Source organism: Vollenhovia emeryi, unplaced genomic scaffold (assembly GCF_000949405.1).
Source record: "Vollenhovia emeryi isolate VEMERY1.0 unplaced genomic scaffold, V.emery_V1.0 DF939185.1, whole genome shotgun sequence".
NCBI classification, from domain to species: Eukaryota; Metazoa; Arthropoda; class Insecta; order Hymenoptera; family Formicidae; genus Vollenhovia; species Vollenhovia emeryi.
The window spans coordinates 831,033-852,757 of NW_011967181.1; the positions used below are offsets into that span (position 1 = coordinate 831,033).

Sequence of the window (21,725 nt, forward strand, 5' to 3'; positions counted from 1 at the left end):
ATGAGCAAAAGGACGTTGGCAGATGACACAGAGTTGAAACAAAGTATTGGTCGGCTACAGAATGCGTCATCTGACGCCATTTGCTTTTGCCAATGCCAAATACGAGCGAGCGCGCATACATTATGATGATCACGAAGGCGGTGTTAACACGTAGAAGATGAAGCATATCAACGAATCGATTGAGAACCCAAACAAGACGTCCGACTTCCAGACGTCGCCTTCGAGCGAGTGGAGAAAAACACTCGCTGCGCGGACAGAAAACATACCCGGGTATCCGTCGCAAGAATAATTTTATTGCGAACTATACTTCTCGTAATCGTATTTTTATTGAACATCTAATTACGCTCTCGTATCGTGCTCTTATCGATAAACAACATTAATAATAAACGCGCTGCTATTTTCTCGTACTATAGTTCCGTGCAGTAATTTTTATCATGGTTAATTAATATTATTTTCGTTTTCGCAAGTTTTACAAGATACATGGAGAGAATACTCTAAAAATATCAAGATCTATGATATTCATAAGTTTCGAGTCGATTATCGATGGATCACTCCTCGATAAAAAAATTTTTTTTCTGATAAATGTCCGCACTAAAGCCCGTATCAGACTACGGATTGAGATTGGGATTAGATTGAAGTTTGACCAATCGTAGTAAAGTTTACTAATTTCAAGTTTAGTAACTTTTACCCTAATTGGTCAAATTTCAATCTAATCTCAATTCGTAGTCTGATACGGGCTTAAACGTTAGTATTAAATCACGAAAAGCTTGAGGCAAGTACAAAATCGATTCCAGCGTAAATGATTTAAAATTCTCCAAATTATCAGTATCGGGCCCGGTTGTGCACCAACGTCGCTTAACTTTAATTTCAGCTTAATTGCACTCTTCGTCTCTTTCCAACTGTTTCCCTTAGAAAGAGACAAAGAGTGAATTAAGGTAAAGTTTAAAAATTACGTGACGTTGGTGCAACCGGGCCTTAGTGTTTTCAATCGGCGGAACGTGGGCGTTCCTCTGTCCAAGTTGCAGAACTCAGCCAAAGAAACCAGTTTTTAAAACGTGACTGAAGATTGTCCCCGTATCATAGGAGAAACCCCATAAAAATAGCCCGACCAGAACCCGTTTTGGCATTGGTGCGACGCGACGCAAGAAAATGTACGGGTTATTTTAAGTTACGTCGTAGTTTCTAGACGCAGTAGCAAATAAGAATACGAGCTGCCCCAGATTCCATGCGTCTAACGGCCAGTTTGTCCGATTTGGAGGTTGAATTCTTGCTTCGCCAAAATGACGGGCATCGAATTATGGCGTCGCGTTATCGAATCGAAACACTCGGCATTCTTGGCGATGTTAAAATTAAAATTACTGCGTATATCGTCGACACCCAGATCTGGTAATGATTACCATGGATGGTTCTATCATTCTACAAAACAAACTTGATAAAACAGGCTTTAAGCCTAATACACGAGGAAGAAGAATTTCGCTAGCCAAATTATTGTCTAAAACTTCAAGTTCTTCTACTTAATTTGTTTATTTAATACAAAGTCTATTTAATACAAATCTTTTTTATTTGAACAATTTGAAGGAACGTTTATAAGAAAGCTGTTGCACCAACTTAATATTATTTTGAGCTCGAGTGATCCAGTTGTCGTATTTTAATTATCAACATATTCTTTTATTTCGAAATTTTTATGCATTTGTAATGAATATACCCAGCTCCGTAAAGACAAGTATATGCGGAACACGTCCGTAACGATGCTATTTTTACACGCCGACATAACTGTCGGTGATACGGATAAGACACTCAAGAGGTTGCATAAACTCTATCATCCGGAAGTGACATGATAGACTAAACATATCCTGCTTATACTAATAGAAATATTCTTTCTCTTTCTTTAACCTCGCCTGTCGCGCTTCTTAGTTGTTCTACTACTCTAATCCCTTTACAATGAAAATATCAAGTCCGTTATTATACAATCTTGTATTTCTTCTTTAATGAAGAATTAAAATAAAAATTTCAGCTGAAACATAACACTCGATGATCTGAAGTGCCACAGGCTGTTTTCTCGGGTATCTTTATGGATAACATTTATCTCGTGATTTTAAAGCATGGTGTGACTTTACGGAACAAATAGCTACCGGAAGATGGCTTCATCTTCTAAATGGAAACATGAATTGTCATTCCCTCTTCCTCCCTTCCCGTGCCCTCATATTTCAATATCTCGTTGTAACATCGCAGCTTCCATCACCGCAATTAAATCGTATCCGTCGTTTCTGGAATCATATCGGCGGAAAGGATCGTTACGTATACACAATGTAACAGTATCGCCGTGAGATATTACCATTCCCATTTCCTTTTTTTCCTGCCTTCGTCTCCTGAAAATTCTATACAATTTAGCGCTCTGCATTGAATTACGATCGACGAAAGATCTCATCTCAGCTCCGAGTATCGTCAATATTATCGAAGAAAAATAATGTTCGATGAAGCAAATATCTTCTTCGTCATCCATGTAGTTTAAGTGTTCTCTATTGACTTGCACAGTCGTTATACCAAGTGTTCTCCAGAATGCATACATCGTTAGTAAGCGTCGTATTTGATGAACGTTTTAAAACTTAAAATGTTGAAACATATGTAATCTTAGCAGAAAAAAAAGTTGAAATGGGAATTGTTTTCGGAAACCACGAGTCATATAATTTTTCTTATTTACAAGTTGCGGGAGGGAAAGGGAGAAATAGAACAAAGGTTTACAATAGCGGTCGTTGTCGGAAGTGCAACAGTTTAATGACACGTGAGAAATTCTCACAATCGCCCGTCCACGCTTCACTGCATACGTAAACGCGATGCTAGGGATGTTTCTTCCTGTCTTGCGTGATGCCTTGCCATCCATCGATGGCCACAGACCGGTAATCTCGAAACCGTCGGCGAATCGAAAATCGGTCATTTCCTCGCGAAGCAAACTCAAAATTATCTGTTAACCATCATCAGCGCAAATATATGTAATGCTCTGTTATAATTTATCACATTACCGACATCAAAGAAATTTATCTAGGCGTCTGGTTTATATTTCTAGCTTTTGGATTTCCTCATAATCGCGAAATCAATAAAAGTCGAACGATCATAGATTGAAATCTTTTTGCAAACTATATCATAAATCATATAATTTCCGTCGGATGCGGCAATGAGAGTCGCACTGTGCGACCTCCTTGCCGGTCATGTTCTGATGCTTTTTCAATTTTGCGGGATATAGATTTCGAAAATTTAAATTCTTGGAATTTTTGACAGTGCGACTTCCTCGCCGATCATGTTCTCCTGATACTTTTTCATTTTTGATAGTGCGAGTTGCACTCCAAGAATTTAAATTTCCGAAATCTATATCTCATTAAATCGAAAAAGCATCAGGAGAACATGACCGGCGAGGAGGTCGCACTATCAAAGTTCTAACAATTTCATTCTCAAGAATTTGAATTTCCAAACTCTATATCCCGCAAAATCGGAAGAACATGACCGGCGAGGAGGTCGCACTATCAAAGATTCCACGAATTTGATTAATACTCCAAAGAATTTAAAATGTAGAATAGACACTTTTTATTCTCATCTTTTCTTCTCTCTCAATATAACTGCTAAACTAATCTCATCATTCTCTCTGTAGTTATCTTTTTTTTGACATTTTCTTGTATTTCATAACTCGTATCAAAGTTTCATCTTGCGCTTAAAGAGTTCGGGGAAGAAACTTGTTTCGTCCCGGAGAGTATCGTTTTGTTGAGTAATTGAAACGCGACGATCTGACACGCTTGATCGCACCTATACATTGCGGGCTATATATTAAACGCATCCGCGACGATAACACACAATTGAAGAGTCGTTAAGAAGAATCAAAACTCGACGTGGTCAATGGATCGGCCAATGGCACACGCATTTCGGTCCGAACGTAATATAACGAACGTGTCGTAACTCACAGTGCCACTAACTGTTACGACCATCGTGATCGTACGTAGGATGCGATAAACCCTTCGTAACGACAATATATGTGGATCGTGCTAACAAGACTCGCCTACATTCTACGATTGTACATTCTAGAGCAAACGCAGCTCGCTATAATCAGAAATAGTTTTGGATTGACAAATACTTTTTTATTATTCAAACTTTTATAGAAGAACTAGCTAACGCGCGCGCTTTTACGGTCTTTACTTTTTCTCCTGTACATATATATAACAAATAATTATACAAAAATACGCAAAACGTAGCAACAGTCACGGAACAAAGTAATGTACAATAAAATATTAAGTACGGAATTTTCCATTACGTAGGCAGGCCAACGAATTCTCAACGTTTTTTTGTTGTTTTTCACTCGGCGCGGTATCGTGCGACGATTAAAGGCCTTCACACATAAAATTCCGTAAGGACGTAAAACGTAAGCGTAAGAAAATCAACAGGTTGGATTTGCTACTACTTGCGTCATTGCCTTACGTTCTCGACTGTGATTGGTCGATTTTCTTATGCTTACGTTTTACGTCCTTACGGAATTTTATGTGTGAAGGCCTTAAGCGGGCCAACGAATTCTCAACGTTTTTTTTGTTGTTTTCCACTCGGCGCGGTGACGTATGATGTTTTTGCGTGCCATCGTGTACCTGAAGGTCGCTGCGTCTCACTCGCTCGCCGAACGTCGAGCCGGCAGGCAGTGGCGAGAGTCGCCCCGTGCGTGCTATTACTTTTGCGTTATCGGTTTCCAAGACTCGATCGCGACGAATGTAGGGATAAAACGCTATCAATTTGTACACCTTTATCAGTAACGAGTAACTGAGAAACGAATTGCGTGTTGAGGCGACGGCTCTTTATCAACGTACATAGGTATTTCACGAGACTAACTCATCTAAAATATGAATGTGAACCGTGGTACTTTGTCGCGGTTACATCACGTTTACGCACCGCGCTTTTAATTATCTATCGATTTCGTGTAATCCGTTCTATTTTCGGGAAAAGAGAGAAACTTGTGCGTGAAATTTGTGTGTGATTTCGACGTTCGCGCTGTAATTCGCTCTGTCGTTTTTCAATATTTCGTGCGTTTCGCGGTATCTCACATCGCGTACGGGAGTGCCGAAATTTCGCGCGATCGATGATTTTCGCGAGTTAGTGTTGTGTAAGTGCAACAAGGAAATCTGAGAGGAGGAGGAGGCCGAGGAGGCATCGGGCAACAGCGGAGAAATCGGTGAGGTGAGATTTATATATTTGTATTTATATTAATAATATATTGAAAAATCATATAAACGAAATTAAGCAAGAAACAATTTGCAAGTCGAATAATGTACAATTATCAATTTGCACGTCTAAAATTTTAATTGAGGATTTAAGAGAAATAATATAAGACAGTTCTCTTGCGTATATGACATGTCAAAATTTATCATTTATTGGGTGAACGATGTCTTAAAATTAAGTAATTACAATTTAAAACGAAACGAAAAACAAACGTTTCCTTCGAACGGTTTTTGTAAGGTCGAGGCTCCATTGAGAGCCGTTTATATGAATAGCATTCAGGATCGATTTTCTTGTCGAAAAGTAATACATGATTTCGGCGCGAATTTTCTAACGCTAAACATGCCGACACGCCAAAAGGGTTTTCAGGCCAGCGAGCGACATAATGACACGAGCGCGACGCAAGTGTCGTCTTGTCGTCATCGGTGCGTTTGCCACCAGCAAACCGTTACCGTCATGAAATGAGTCTCTCCTCTTCCATTTTCTCTCGGAGTATGAAATTGCAAAAAGGCAGGCAAAGAGCGAGACGTAGAACACAAATTGTGCGAGAAGGGCAGCAACAGCGACGGGCAAAGACCTCTCGTCTGTTCTGTTTCTCTGAAAATCCATTCCTTCGCGAGTGTCGCGGTTTTCGGTGAAAGCGACCATTGTTCGTCCCATGTGTCTTCTTTCCGAGAAAAGGAATAAAGTGAACACGAGAATTCCTGGCCTTGCACCAGAACGTAAACGGATCCGGACAATTGTGTGTTACATGTTGGGGATAGATTTAAAACACCGCCATGTGCGACTTCGCGTCCAGAGATAAAAGTCACTTTAATAAGTCGCGATAAGCCAAATTAATTTTCGTATTACATTAAAAGCTACGATGCATCGCAGAAATTGTTCTATTATAATATTAATCTAATTAAAAAATATTTTTATCTATTTTTTATTTATATTTCTTTCTGACAATTTCTCGTGATATTTTTTTAATTTGCGAATGTTGAGCTCAAATTTTAATGTGATTGTAACGCAATATCACACGTTTAATTTGTGGGTGCTGGCTAATACGCGTGCATATTACAGTAGAATGTAACATATATTTTTAATTTAGCGTATATTAATTAATTTAATCTACTCACATCTACTCACACATTACGCGCGGTACATTTTTCGGTCTCGATCCTCTTCAAGGATTGAAAACCGCTCCCGATGAAGACGTTTTGCGCAGCGAAAAGGGCGGCGACTCGCCGAGAGGAATGGGACGATGGTTTTTGCGTCAGTCGCGCGGTGCTTACGTAAACGCAAGGACGTGACCGCGTGGTCGCGGAGGAAACGACAGGCGACTTTTCAAGCCTGGCACACCTGTCGCCGACGGTCTCCTTCGTCGAGGAAATATCCGCGCGATACGTCAGCAACACGCTCCGATGACTTTTCCGACGCGCAATCGCGCTCGTTAGCGCGCGCGAAAATTATTATCACGTTCGTACCGGCTAAATAGATGAATGCCGGTAGATAAGCGCGAATTACGAGGTAACGCAACGCTGAACTTTGGCAGGGTATTGTAACTTGATGCAACAATTAATTTCTGACAAACGCAAGTGGAGAGTTAAGAGAATGAGGAAAATATATTTGGAAATAGAAGTTCTTTCTTCACTATTATAAATGGACAATGATAGACGCATCTGATAACACTTTGATGATAAAACATTTTGCTTTGCTACGATAGAGAGCATCACACGCTGAAAGTAAATATTCACTACCGATATCTTTAGTTTTGTCCTTATTAGATGAACTAATCATCGATCACGATGAAAATCTAGATGGACAATGACGTGACAAGTATACGCCAATCAGATTCATAAAAATTTATAACAGTTGTAAAGCAGCTTTTTCTGCTGGATGCAGCTCTTTCTAGATTCGCGATTCACACATGAAATTTGTTCGTCCAAAGATCAAAGCGCTAGCGTTGGCTGCTTCTAACAATTAAAATCGCGAGACAATTTTCCTTTTCTAACCTTCGAACCCTTGGCCGTGAACAACCAATTCACAAATCCCGTTTCCTTCAGTTATACACTGAAGTTCAGAGTTTATTCGTACTTACGATCATTTCAACTGCCAAAATCTTAAATTGTTCAATATCTGTAGTTGCACAGATTTAGTTTCCTGTTCATTCTCACAGCCAAGATTGATCCTTGCGAAAGCTTTATCACGGAATTTCATACAGACGGGTAGGCTATTACCGTTAAACTAGACGCAATGTGTCACAATTATCGCACTAATAATTGCTCGATTGACGTATCATTTGTGATTACGTCGCACGATTGGCGCGGATAGTACTAGAGTATTTCTCGCGGTGTTGCACAACTACGATGACGAACATAAACTTCGATCCGTTCAATGGAGTCCGCGATATAACTCACAATCAGTAAGTGTGCATTGAATCTAACAAATACATACATACGTTAATTAGACGTACATAATAAATTAAAAGCCACGTAAGTCAAATATATATGTTAAAAATTTTCTTAAATAATAAGTGAACAATGGTACGACTCAAGTTGCGCGTTTAGATTTAATCGGCGCGTTTTATCAGTCCGACAATTAGATCCGTATTTAATAGATCCTTTCGAAATCTCTGTGTAGCAATCGCGCTCCCGGCGGTAATTAGCTTTCTATTTATCGGTACAGTTCGCGAGAACGCTAATGAATACGGCAGAAAAGACGGCTCGGACGTCCCGTGATTCGTTCTAACACGGAGGCGAGACACCGTCTTTCTTTCTTCGTTCAAGAGCCAGCAAACGGTACATTTGCCCCAATTAATCGGACAACGGAATTGTGAGAGAAATGCAAATGACGTTCTCGTGCCTGAAATTAATCGGCAACTACAATGAAATCGCCCTTACTCAAGAATAATTCCTAATTGGAATAATTGCTTCAATGAGCAAAAAAAAAGTGTACGATATATTTAAGCGTAAGCGTATTGCGTTATAATGATATAACATCAAGCTGTGCATATTTGTTACAATAACTATAAAACTGCAATAAGAGTAAGACTAATTTCAATAAAACTTACGAATGATCAAATCAGCCATATCTATGCTGAACGTTGCTTAGCGAGTGGACCAAAATGAGAAAATGTTTTTTCAGCCTCTTCTCTTGCTTTTCTTTCCACTCTTCTGCTTTTTTTCCCATTTAGATTGCAATAGAAAAATGGATAGAGATTACAATAGAAATGGAAGAGAGAAGAAGCTGAAAAAACATTTTCTCATTACGTAGTTGAACTACCTTGACGCTCCGCATGTTACGTAATTGGTTTGATTAATCGTACTTTTAAAACTCAATATATTCGTAGTGTACATAACGTACATTCATCAAAATGTACATTCATACGTATATGTGTCGATATATTCGACCACCCTAGAATAAATTCTTCCAAGGAAGTTTTTATGCATATCTTGATTATCATCACAACGTATATACATTTGTGCCTTTAAGTATCGCGATTACAAGAAATTTCTATGCAAACGTGTGCACGAGATAATTAATTTTTCTCTCTCGCCTTCGTTGTAATTGCGTTAATCGGTCCTGGTCCTCCGGTTGAAATTCATTACGTCTTGGCCGTGCTTGCGTTGTAGCGTCGATCGCGCTGCCGTTTGCGCTGGTGTCCATGTGGCGCACCGGTCGTGTAAATATTTGTGCGACTAATTTATCCTCGCGCGAGCAACTTCTGAATTCGTCGAAATACCGAACACGATGGAAGCCAGAGACCCGCGTCTGCCCGGCAAGAAATATAAGCCGAGTCGTCACGGCGAATTTCCGTCCACGGCGAGAGCGGTGAAAGCCGAGAAATGGACCGCAAAACGTTTCTTCGCTCGCAAAACAGTTAATATTTAAATGAATCATCCCGAAGAATTGTTCTTTCTGGAAGTCTCGACTCTCTTACTATTACATTTACCTGAGAAAGTTGTCGACGAGATATGCGAAAATAAATACGTATCTGAATAAAATTACGTTAATTATAACAATAAAAGTTAACAAAATTGTAACAAGGTGACAAAGAACTACGTACTCTATAATAATTTACGTAGCTCCTACATCAGTCTATACATTTTTTTTGGTACACGACAATAAGATTATTCGCTAGTGTTGTGCGTAAATTTGTAATTTTTAAATTCCTCCTAGGAAACATAAATATGTCAAAAATAAGGAAGTTCGTTAATTCGTAGACTTATAATAGCGGCGGATAGTAACAGGCACGAGAGAATTGCAAGCAAGATTCGCTCAATGAGCAGATAGCAACGAAAAAAAAAAACGGAATTGTAAGCAGGATTCGCTCGACGAGCAAACACATCGTAATGTGAACGATGATGCTAGCTACTTTGCATCGCGGTATACGTAGCCGATCACCAACGGCACGTGGTAACAACGACATCGTAAACTCAAGATCGTGCGGAGAATAAAATTGCGAGAATAAAATTACAATTTTTCCTCAAAATATGCCTCGGAGGATATTAAAATCGCAGCCCCCCTGAGTTTCGCAGCAATTTAAACGTTGCATAAATTATGTTAAATTGCTCACGTCATAAAAAAAGAAAAGGCATTTTTCAGATGCCCTTGGATACACGTGGTGCCTAAAAAGTGCACTGAAAAAAATTTCTGGTTGAATATGGACGAATCAGATAATTCGTTTAGGATTTACCAGAATTCCTTTAGGATTTACCAGAATTCCTGTAATCCTACAGAAATTCTGGTAAATCCTAAAGGAATTCTGGTAAATCCTAAAGGAATTATCTGATTCTCGTCCATATTCAACCAGAAATTTTTTTCAGTGTGACGACAAGGCAGCGCCTTGTTGCTTCACTTTTCTTTGATAAATCAAATTTTCCTTTGTCGTTCGCGCTGACGAGACCTCTCCATTTAATTCCCGTAGATCATTCGTCCTATTGAAGCGAGCAATGTATTGCAAGGTACGCAATTCCGTTCGGTCAATCGCTGAAAGACCTTTTACCATTAACGAGGTCGATGGGGTGATACCAACCGCCAGCGTTCTTCGGCGTTTGAATTGCTCGCAGAGAAGACCTCTCGACTCGATCGCATTATTGATTTAAACCTTTATCTTTGCGCGGTATTCAAAGTTATCACGAATGATTTTCGCTGCGTATAACAAATAAGAAGAAGTAGAAATATTAGAGTCAGAGCGCAAAGCAGCGTAATAGCTTACGACAAAGACGTAAGCGTAAACGTAGATTAGCGTACAAGCCTTGGCGTGTGTCGTACTTACGTCCAATTACATGTGATGTTACGTTTACGTCAAAGCCTGTGCGCTATTACGTTACTTTGTGCTCTGACCCTTGGTAACATATCAGGACGTGCTGCGGTGAAGAAAATGGAATATTTTCTATACAATATTTAGTAAGACGATTCGAAATTTCAACGTTTACAACGTCCTTGCAAAATCAGGTGTACAATCAAGAGTGTTATAAGCAATTAGACATTAAATATATAGCGTACATAATTCCGTATTGTGCTAGGTTGCTGCAGATAAAATACAATTTAGTTTCGGAATTGTGCGCGAGAATTGCACGAAGTGCATTTAATGCATGTACATCGTTTAATTACCTAACCATCGAGGCAAAAAAACAGTAATAGTAGACAATCACGTATCTAATAATCTGTTACAAGAGCACGGCAGTGACTTCCAACAATGTTCGACAATGACTTTAGAGCTCGAAAATTTATTAGCGATCTAAACTTTTGTCCCTTACATCGGTCTTCAGCTCTCGAAGCTAGCCCGAATTATTTTTATATTATCAATATGCAGTAGACAATTAGTTACGAGCGAATGATTAATTCCCGACGTTATTAAATGAAATTTAGCAACTGAAATTAGACAAATATATTTTAGTCCTCTAATCGACGTGCCGAAATTGTTGAAGTTAATTCGAATTGCATGACTTAAATTAATCAGCCTCGTGTTTCGCCGGATAATTTAACATTCCCGCAGTGAAAATATCAATATTCCGCGTCTTATTTTAAAGACGCGTCTACAATGCACGCGATCTATTCTCGGCGCGGTCGGCGCAACGTGTCTGGTCGGACACAATCTAATAACGTTGAGAATGAATTGAGCCAATCGCCCATATCGGAGCCGGTACATTAATAAAAGCTGCACATCGCGAGAGTCTCGCGGCGCGCGACGAAGATGCACTTCGCGAGTCGCGCGCGGCGCCAGAACCACTTATTCTCCTCGCTATAGACGTCAAAAGAACGCCGGTGTAATAATTAACAAGAAAACCGTCGGATTATTTGTTGTCCTGCCAGCAACTTGTCGTTTATCGCTTACAATCGTGCTACATAGTCGAGTGAGCGTCATGTTTTCTTGCTAGAGATATTTCACTGAAGAGCCGCAAAATAGTACACGCACGAAGTTTAAAATGTGGTGATTCAAAAAAATAAATTTCAAAGAAATTAAATATTCCAACGGATAAGCAGTCCAAAGTAGCTGTAAAATATACACTTGAAAAACGTGAAATTGTCCTAATGAAAAGAATAATACTGCGAAGTTTCGGTGGGCAAGTGATGTTCCAACGTAAATGCGACGATCCTTATAGCACTTTAACGTAAACGCGGTGGCGATAAATCGTCAGCGAAAATGCCTCCGTGAAGGGACAGAAGGGCCCCCCGGTATTGTACGTGCAGCAGCGTCTGCTGCTTCCGGCGTATAGCGACACACGCGATGATCACCACCTACGCGTGACCAGACGAGACGCGTGCACACGTGCGTGCATGCGTGCGTGCGCGCGTACACGCGCTAAGCGCGCGCGCGCGCATGTAAAGACGCCGATCTTACGCGCGCTCGTCGGCTCGGCTCGGCTCGGCTCGAGTGCAACGAACTCACAATTTCGCGCCCGTGGCTGCATTCTTCCAGCGCAATCGCGACGCGCGAATTGCCATCCGATTGCAGTGTCTTTAACCCTTTTATCTGCGCGAACCTTTTTCTCGAAATAGAAAAAAACGTTCTCTCGAATTGAAATAACGGAAAATTCGGACAAGAGTGTCGCGAGTATTTCAACATTTCGGTCTATGTAGTTTCAATTTTATCATTTTTCTAAACTATTTATACATATACTTATTTTATTTATTGACGCGAAATGTGAATTGACAGAAGTCATGAGAGCTGATATTCACGAAAGAGAGCGTCGTGATTGTGGCATTGAAATCTCTCGTCAATTCTCGCGTCGATATTGATTTTTGCGCAAAATAATTGGAGCAAAGAGCGGAAAGCGACACTCGGTTGTTCGCAGTCCGATTCAACGTGGAATCATCCATTTAATAATTATGAGACGGCGAGTATACGCGCGAGGCACGGACCAATCAAGCATAATCGGTAGGACCGTTCGCGCAAGGCGGACGACTTAATGACCGTATAAAATGGGCCACGTGGGTGTCCGGTCATGTGCCCGCTCTGCGCTCGCTGCGCCCTTTCCTCGTCGCGAAATTTCTCCGACACGTATCCTCCTTCGCGACGCTTTTCATCGCGCCCGTTAATTTTAGAAACGGGTTACAATCGCGGATGCGTGCAATCGCCGTTGCGTAACGCGTCTTTGCAACCCCGCGTCCATAAAGATTGTTTAACTGCCCGCTCGTCTAATTCTAATTTTAAAACAAACGCAAACGGATTGCTCGAAATTAGATACGCGATGTAAGAAGCAGGATGTAACTTGGAGCCTGGTAAAAATACCTCACAACCTAAAAACTACAAGCTAAATTAAATGAAAGAGTCTGAATCTATAAATACACCGATAAAATTCCGAACTTTTATTGCGGATAAAATTGGATAGAAACAAAATAGGTGTTTTACGGGGAGACATTTATCGCATACTACATTACGCTACAGTTACGTGTAAGAAGTTTACGCACGAGATAACGATTGCTTAACAAAGCGCGTTAAAGATATCTTTCATTACAAACAAAGTCACGCGATAAGGCCGACACGTGGCGCCGGTCTTAATCTAGACCCGCGCGCACGCGTATGAATGCGTGCATTAGAATATGAGCGGGACATAAGCTTACTTAAGCGACAGCGGCTTAAGAAGAATATGAGCGGAATATAATCGGCACGTAAGCTTGCTTAAAGAACAGCGGCTTAAGACACTGTGCCATAGATATTCGCCGGAGAAACATCCTGTACGGGATGTCCCAAACGTTCCTCTCAATTACACAATTACCCCGCGGGCGTAACGATGCGTGAACGGCAGTGTTATTTCTGAACGGCGCGCGTTTTAATTTTACAAAGCTATTTAAAAAGACGCTATATTTGTCACGGCTCGATCGGTACCGGCATATACGGTATGGATTACGCCGCATTACGGCGGTGTCGAGCGACGTATCGGCGATACGCGTTACCGAAACCGGATACGTATACGGGCGCGCGTACGCATCCTCGTCACAACGTGAGAGCGCGGTGTGCGATATGCGTTGCACCAACGGCCACCCATAAAAGCGCGGGTAATAAAGGGAGTAACGCACTATCGACGCATGCCAGACTGGCGAGAAGAACGTTACATTTAAATAACACGTAACATTTTTTTTAATTTGAAAAACGATGCAGCTTCGTATCTTCCTTCCCAAACCCATTTCCGGAGCATCTATTTTTAACGAATTTTATTTTTAACAAAGTTTCGTTCCTTTTTATATTACGCCTCGTGATAGAACGCTCGAACAATTGGAATATGACGCGTATAAAATATGCAGAATATGCGCAACGCGCATGATATATCGAAGTACACAAAGCATGGTGAAATTATAAATAGATTTCTATTGCGAATTCTGACGCAAGAGAGAGTTGTAGGTCGCCTAAAGTGCGCCTCGAACAACGGAGCACGAGGGGTGAACCGCTAACCAAAAGCATGTACACCAATACCTACGAATGCCCAGTTTCTTTATCTTATTCATCTCATTTAGGTTCGTCAAATTCCCGCGGAAAAAATTCCCCCACGATCGTAGAATCGTAGAAAAGTGAGATAGCCTATGTTTCTCTCTCAGTGGGAATTTGACAAACTCTTATAGCCAGTTTCTGATTACAATTTTTGTGCCAGGAGTGCTGACAGTCTGCCTCGTGGTTGTTTGTCATCATCAAAGCCTTATGACCGAGCCTCATTTTGCACAGATTTAATCTAATTGTCGGCTTCGCCCGATAAGGAGAGAACGAAACCACGAGTTAAATTAATCTCGCTGTACTGCGGTTCGCGGCATGATTATGTTTACGAGCCAAAAATCCGCAACGTCGCAGATTATTCCGGTATTATCGAGAGTCAGGTGTCGCATCTGAGAGTTTCTCCATCAATTTCAGGGTATTTTCTGTATCCTTAACATTTCGAAAACGCTATAGTACATTTCGTATGTCACGTAGGCGAGAGACGTACAGACGTATGTAAGGCCAAGGTACGAGGTGTCACGGCTTCGAGTTACGAAATGTTACGTAAATATACGGAGGCAACCGGACACAATCCCGTTACGGACATACGACGCCCCTGTTACTGGGAACATGTCTATTTTTAAACCCTTTTTAGCCGTAGGAATGGACTGAGAAAATTAACGAGCTGCTGCTAAACTCAAAGTTAAAGTGTCGAGGTCCGCGGACTTGAAGCGCATATCTTCCTCGTCTAAAGATACGCTTCCGCGAGTGACATTCTCTCTTACGATGAACACCGCCGCCGATTATCGATCCCATCGACGGGGACACTGACTTCGTCGGTTCGCGTACGCGTCTTCCGCGGGACGAACGAGGTCGCCGCGAGTGTAAGTCCGCGACGGAACGCGCCGCGTTAGCGAAAATAGAGCGATCCGAAGCCGCGGTCGTACGAAAAGTGTAGAGCCAGTGGTCGAGGAGAGTGCGTTGAACTTTCTACGTCGATGGAAATATGACAAAAGCCGTGACTCATGGATGAGCTGTCGACGCACGTTCGTCCGTTCCGTCCGCCTGTCCATCTGTCCGTCCGTTCATTCGCCGTGAGTCGCCGGTGAAGCGAATAGAACACAGACTTCTGTATACTACTAGACTGCTACCTTCGAGCTGAAAGGTTAGGCAAGAGTTGCATACACCATGTCTTGTTGGGTAAATAAAGTAGTAGGAGGAAACTCCCCTATTATGAGGCAAGCTCCTAATATGAGATAGCAGAGTTTCTGCTAAATTAATAAGCAGTCTAGTATGGACGTGGAACAGAAGCACCGCGCAATTACTTGCCACCTCCCCGCAGCCCCCGAAAAATATTCGCCCAAAGGGAAGATCGATGAGAAACGATAAGAATCTTGTCCCTCCTCGTCGCGACGGCGAAAGTGACATAGTGGCGCGTAATAGTACGCAGAAGTCTTTCGCGATCTACGTCGGAATTCCCGCGGCACGGAAATTGGGATTCCTTTAGATCTTTTTATTTTTAAGCACGTCTGGAATCTGAAGAATCGCTACGATTATTTTATTTACCTCCAAGAACGTATGAAGGAATTTTATATCGATGCGATAGGATTCCCTCCCGCTTTAAAAAGTAATTTGAGGTAATACTTTTCTGCCCTTGATTTTCAAATAACAGAGAGGGAATTTAAGAGTTTTATCATTACTTGATATATGTCGAAAAATTTAATTAAAGATTTAACTCCACAACTTTTCCATTTTATAATATTAAACGTTTAATATTAAACACCTTTAAATTGAAACGTTACTTAACATTCTTGAAATCAGGTAATATTTATAATTATTTTGTATTGTATGCTATTTAGAAATTTTATTTCTAAAACTCTCCTTTATCAGATATATTTCTCTGACTAACAAAAGTTATTTATGCCATCTCACAACTCCGCAATTCTATTTTAGTGTCTGTTGTATTTAGACATGCGCAATTTACACGCGTGTATCACCGGCGTGTGTGTGTGTGTGCAAATAATAATTCCATAATTGGTGAGAATTAGAAAAAAAATTGTGATCGTCGGGCTACGTAATGAAGAGAAATCCAGAAGAATAAGACGCCGATTGCATCATATGCGTCTATATAAACGGAAAGTGGAGAGAAATATTGTCGGAACGGAAATAATCGCGGGTTTTCCTAATTGTGTTTATCAGCGTCCGTTCCTCCTCGTCGAAATCTCGATATCGCGAACGTGTCGCTTATATCGTATTATTTAATCCCGCGGACGCGTTGCATTGGGAAAAGCGAGATTATGCATGCCGACATGCCAAGTGTTACGAGGACAAATTTCTACACCTCGCGGAGAGCGTTTCCGCGCTCGCTTCGCGAGAATATCGGGTGGCGCGAAAGTCCATTCCGCGAAATTTCACATTCTTCTGACGAACGTGCCTTTGTCTTTACGCGAGGATCGATTGTTTCAGCTCGGCGGCTCGCTTTCTCGGAAGAATAATTTTTACTCCCGACTCTAATCGCCTTTAATCATCTTTCCTCGCAGGAATTGTTCGTGGAATTCCTCCGGATGGAAAAGTCGGACTCAATAAACTCAGAAACGTATCTCTATTTTTTAAAAATAATATAATTCTACTTCTGAGAACGCACAGTCGCTTTTATAAACTCGCTCTACGTAGATCGTAGACATATTTATAAGCTACGAAATATGAATATGCAGCAACGTTATAATTGGACGCGGAAATAATTACATTCGCCAAATTCAAAAGGATAAATTATGTATTACGCGCCGTGATTTTGCATTTTAAATTCAAACCGGCTAAAAAGGGACCGCTGCTCGCGGTTAACTTTTAAACATAATTCAGTAGACACAAGATAAGCGCGCGTCTTTTGTGGCCAGGCGTTTTCATCGGCGGGATTAAAGTGCCATGGCGTAGTTTAAAATTGCGTTCGCCGCCGTGGAATTACGCGAGATCTAATTACGCGCTCAGCTGGACGAGGCGCGTCCCATGCTCGTAGAACGAATTAAGTGTCACCGAGACGAACGTTACGAGCGGCACCGCGAATGCGTGTCCCGTCGCAACTCGCGCGATTACTTTTCGGACGCGTCAAATTAGGTGGAGTTAGTTCCTGTGTCGCATCATCGTTCGCTGCTTCCGGTAAACCGTAAAGTGGCGCTCCGACGACTTCGTACTCGAGAGACTCGTAAACGAGATACGTGCGCCTGTAGAATTTTCGCGAATTAAACGATCTCGAGTCATCGGCGCAAATAGAAACTGAAACGTTTATTAATAGGTTGCTGGAGTAATTCTGCACCTTTTGCACGGTTTCCATCTAGAATTGTCAATTCATCAAAACATTTGTGTAATACACAAATTGTAAGGCTTACGCGTACAAATCGAAAGTGTTCCACTATTCGGACTGAATAGTGCGACACTGCCGATCTGTGCACAAAAACCACATCATTTGTATATTACACAAATGTTTTCATGAATTGATAATTCTAGGAGTAAAAGGTGCAAAAAGTGTGGAATCACTCCAGGGTTTGGGCAAATAAAAAAAAATAACTTCAGCATTTTCTTAACCACATCTGGCATTTTTAATACAGAAAATTTATTGCCAAAAATAATATAAATAACAAATATTAATTTAATAAAATTTAGCAAAACTCCAAGTACAGAGCTAACACCTCGCGAAATTGAAATAAATTGACGTGATATTAAATAGAGACATAATTACATTAACCACGCGTTATCGTGCCGACTGCCTTATCTAGACGCACGTGTGCACGCGTACCGCCTCGGACTGAATTCACAGGGGTCACGGGCGCTTATCTAAATTTATTCGCGTTGCTTCTGTTCACTGGCATTTCTCTTGAAACGCGGATACGTGGTCCACTGCGGCTATCAGCGATAACCGCGCGCGATAAGTGATTAGATGCGATATGGCATGACGGCATGCGTGACGATAAAAAAAACTGGGCAGTTGAGGGACACAGGGGCATTCTCTTGAATTATTGAGCAGGGACGAATTGACGTTTTACGTGCATTAATTTTTTTAACGTTGTACGAAACTCGGAATTGTCTTCGTTATCTCGGTCGCGTCGCGTAAATTGCAGTCCGATGCGACAATTGAATGCCGCGCTTTTGGGAGGCAAAGAGTGTAATATGGCCCTCGTATTCGCGGTGTTATTTTCTTCCAATGTAACTCCAGCTGATACATGACATACGCCGAGGTTGTCGTGTCGCGTTACAAGCTAATCCATCGATTTTCGCAAAATACCCCGCCCGCGTATGCATTATAGATGCGGCCGCTTGTTGCATCGCGGGACGAAGCTCGCCTCCATTCACGCATTGCAAAGTATTTCTGTTATTGATTCGCCAACTGTGGAACAACGCGATGCCTTGCGTTTCGGGGGCAGCGATGATATCGCGTGATTTCACTGCAGACGTTTCCGATGAAAAAAAACACGAGGAAAGAATTCGTGTAAAAAGTTTCTGGTTTCAATGGCGAAAAACGTGCTACGTTGACGATAATACATCAGATCTGCTGTAAGTGCTACAAGAGCACTAAACAGTGGTCAATTGTTAAACAATCTGCTGGATAAGTGAGCGAAGGTGCAATAATGGACGTATGCGCCTTTCAACACGCACGATTGACAGTTTTCAACTGCACTCGCGAAACGTATTTTTCTGCCTTTCCGACTTCGCATTTATAAAGCGACTTCTCACTTGTGACAAATTGCCTTTGTGTCTAAATATCAGCTGCCATCTGCAAAAGGTAAAATTACGTGCACGCGCGAAACAATGTTGTTATGAGCGAAAAAGGAGGCGGGAATTTATGGAAATTACGCCTTGGCATCCGGGTGTTGAGTAACGTTCGATAAGAAAGAATTATGTGTTAGTATAGTGCAAACGTGAGATGGCAAGCGCGTCTTCGCGCGTCCTTTGAGGGATTCCTCACCCGAGAGAATTTAACGAATGGGGAAATGGGACGTATATTCATATGAACATTTTTGCTTAAAATGACCGATACTATCACCTGCCAGAATATCGGCCTTTCATGCTGAAACACCCTGTACAGAAGTCTGTGGTGACGAAAAAGAGGAGCCGACGGTGCGCCTCCTCCGAGCAAGAGTGGCAGGCGGTCGCGCATCGCGAAATCAAGGCGGGGGGGAAAGGGGGGACCCCGAGATAACCCTGCGAGTTGTCACTCACGAATTCGCCGTACCGTTATCCCCGGCGACGAAAGCCGGCGCGGAGCTGTGTCGCGTGCGCGGAGATTCCTCTCCTCCTTTCGCTCGCCGGCAACGAAAAGCCTACGATAAGCCTATCGCTACGGTAGCGATCTTGGCGGCCGGGGAGCGACAGGGAGGATACATCGACCGTGCGTAATTCTTTTTTTAATACGCGATCCGAACAATGTGTTCCGGCGACAAAGTAATTACGGCGTCGCGTGACGCTCGTAATTTCAGCGGGGGGGGGGGGGGGAAACAGCGGCTTATTAAATCGAAGGGCTCGGGGCAACGGCGTGATAAGCGGCCGCGTTACGTGCGGCGGAGGAAGAGCAGGCGCAACGCTCGTTTATAATAGAATACGTAATCTCGCAACGCGGCGGAACTCTCGGAGTTCCTTCCCTCGTTTTTTCCCAGCGATGCGAGATTCACATTGAAACTCGCGGTCGATCGTTTCGCGCTGCGAGTTCGATTTAAGGAATTCCGCGACTGGAGGGAAGGAGAGGCGATTCCGTAACAACGGCGGTTCTCCCCAATTTCAACGTCGTCTACAGTTAATTGACCTTTTTCCTCTTAATTACGTTGCTTGTCCCGATTCGCTTGCAATCATTCCGCGAATACCGGCCTCGTCCTCGCGTACGATCGCTACGTACGGCCGTGAGCGCGCGCGAGCGAGCGAGCGAAGGAGCCGCGACCTTATTCCATGAAGCGCGCGCGTTCCCGATCCCGTTGCATCGGCATCGGCCGCGCGCCGCGGATCAAGACGAAGGGTCGCGGCGCGTGTGGCGTCTGAGGGTCTGTCGAGAACAGACGTCCCAAGGGAATCCAAACACGCCGGGGTTCCCTCGGCGCAGACGACCGAGTTTTTCTCTTCTTTTCTCTCACTTTCTAACTCCGCTCTTTTACCCGTCTACTAGGACGGAATAGGTAGCTGCCTAATAGAATGGAAAAGGTAGCTTTAACATCTGTGATAATCCTTTGTCACCCGACCCCCCGCCTCGCCTGTCACGAGGGTAAGTTGGGTCGTCACGTGTTTGATTTCGGACGACAGTTTTGAAATTGAAAAAGAGGGGAGAGACGTTCGAAACGGCGGCTCGCTCTCTTTCTCCCGCTCGCGCCATTTCTTTCGCTCCCGCGAGCGCGGCCGCGCGCCGCTCACGTCGTCTCGCTCTCGCGCCTTCCCCGCTCGTTCCGAAAAGAATCCTCCGTGATACGCAACAGGTTATCGAAAGGCGCCCGTGCGCGCGCTCGCCGCGCCGCGCGTATGCACGCACAAATATGTAAATGACATTTGTATACACGAAAGGCGCCCGCGCACGTAGACGCACGAGGCGCAGGTACGCGCGCACACACGCACGCACGCACGCACGCACACACGGCACTCACCGTGCTCGGCGGCCGCCAAGGATCCGGCCAGGAGAGCGCACAGGACAACAAGTAGCAGCGGGATCCACGTCGGCCTTCCACGTCCGTTCGCACCGTCAAAGTAGCACCATCGTTTCTCCTCACGCGCCATACTTGCGTCAACGTTGACACGACGACCAAAGGGTCTCTCTTATTCCGTCCTGCCTTCGCTTCGCGCGAAAACTTCAAAACTCAACGCGCGCGAGGCGTCGCGGGAGTCCCCTCGGCAGGGCACGCTCGCCGACGCGACGAGGCGAACGCGAAGCGGAGCGCGACGGAAAAGCGAGCGAGCGAGCGCGCACTTGCGGCGGTGGCGGCGGCGGCGGCGGCGGAAGAACGTGGAAGAATGGAACAAGGCACAAAGGCGCGGGTGGCGAAGGGAGAGCCGGACGAAGAGGAAGGACAGGGAGCCGAAGGGTGACTCGACGCGAAAGAGAGACGGTGTAGAAAGCAGAAGGGCCGAGGGAAAGATGGGAAAGGCGAGCGCGCCGCCGCGTTAACGAGCGAGCGGTTCTCGCAGCAGGAGGGCGATTTCGCAGCGGAGCGCGCGAGCTCCCCTCGAATTGCTCCGCGAGTAGCTTTTGCGGAAGCTGTCGGCGCGTCGTCGGCAGAGAATCGGGGTGAGAGCCGCGAGCGAACGAGCGATTAACTGCGGGTCGCGCGGCACACTGACGCGAACGGAGCGGAGGGACGAATCGAGCGAATCTACTGGTTCGCGCGAAGCTAGTCCTGAAGCGCGACTCGCTCCTCAAACCGGTACCGTCGGACGGCGGACGACGACGGCGGCGGCGGCGGCGGCGGCGGCGGCGGCAGCGGCGGCGGCGGCGGCGGCGACAGCACTAGCTTGCGACGCGAACGGCATGCTCGCTCTCACTAGTCGTTCGCCACGATCGCCAATCTCTCTCGCCCACTCCGAAGCGGCCTCGAAAGTATCTAGATGATTATCTTAG

General features: G+C 43.6%; 1 protein-coding gene and 1 long non-coding RNA gene across 2 annotated transcripts in view; both read right to left on the bottom strand.

Annotated features, from left to right (window-relative positions):
- Positions 1–21,536, bottom strand: part of LOC105562666 (plexin domain-containing protein 2) — a 34,116-nt gene extending 12,580 nt beyond the window's left edge. The window contains exon 1 of the mRNA XM_012013675.1: positions 20,758–21,536. Coding sequence (XP_011869065.1) covers positions 20,758–20,887 — 130 coding nt within the window. The 5' untranslated portion in view covers positions 20,888–21,536. The remainder of the gene's footprint in view (positions 1–20,757) is intronic.
- LOC105562665 lies at positions 5,379–7,313 on the bottom strand. Its single transcript, XR_001008985.1, has 2 exons — positions 6,366–7,313; positions 5,379–5,911 (listed from the first exon to the last, which is right to left on the bottom strand). It is a non-coding gene; the product is annotated as an uncharacterized LOC105562665 (long non-coding RNA).
- Positions 21,537–21,725: the final 189 nt, after the last annotated feature.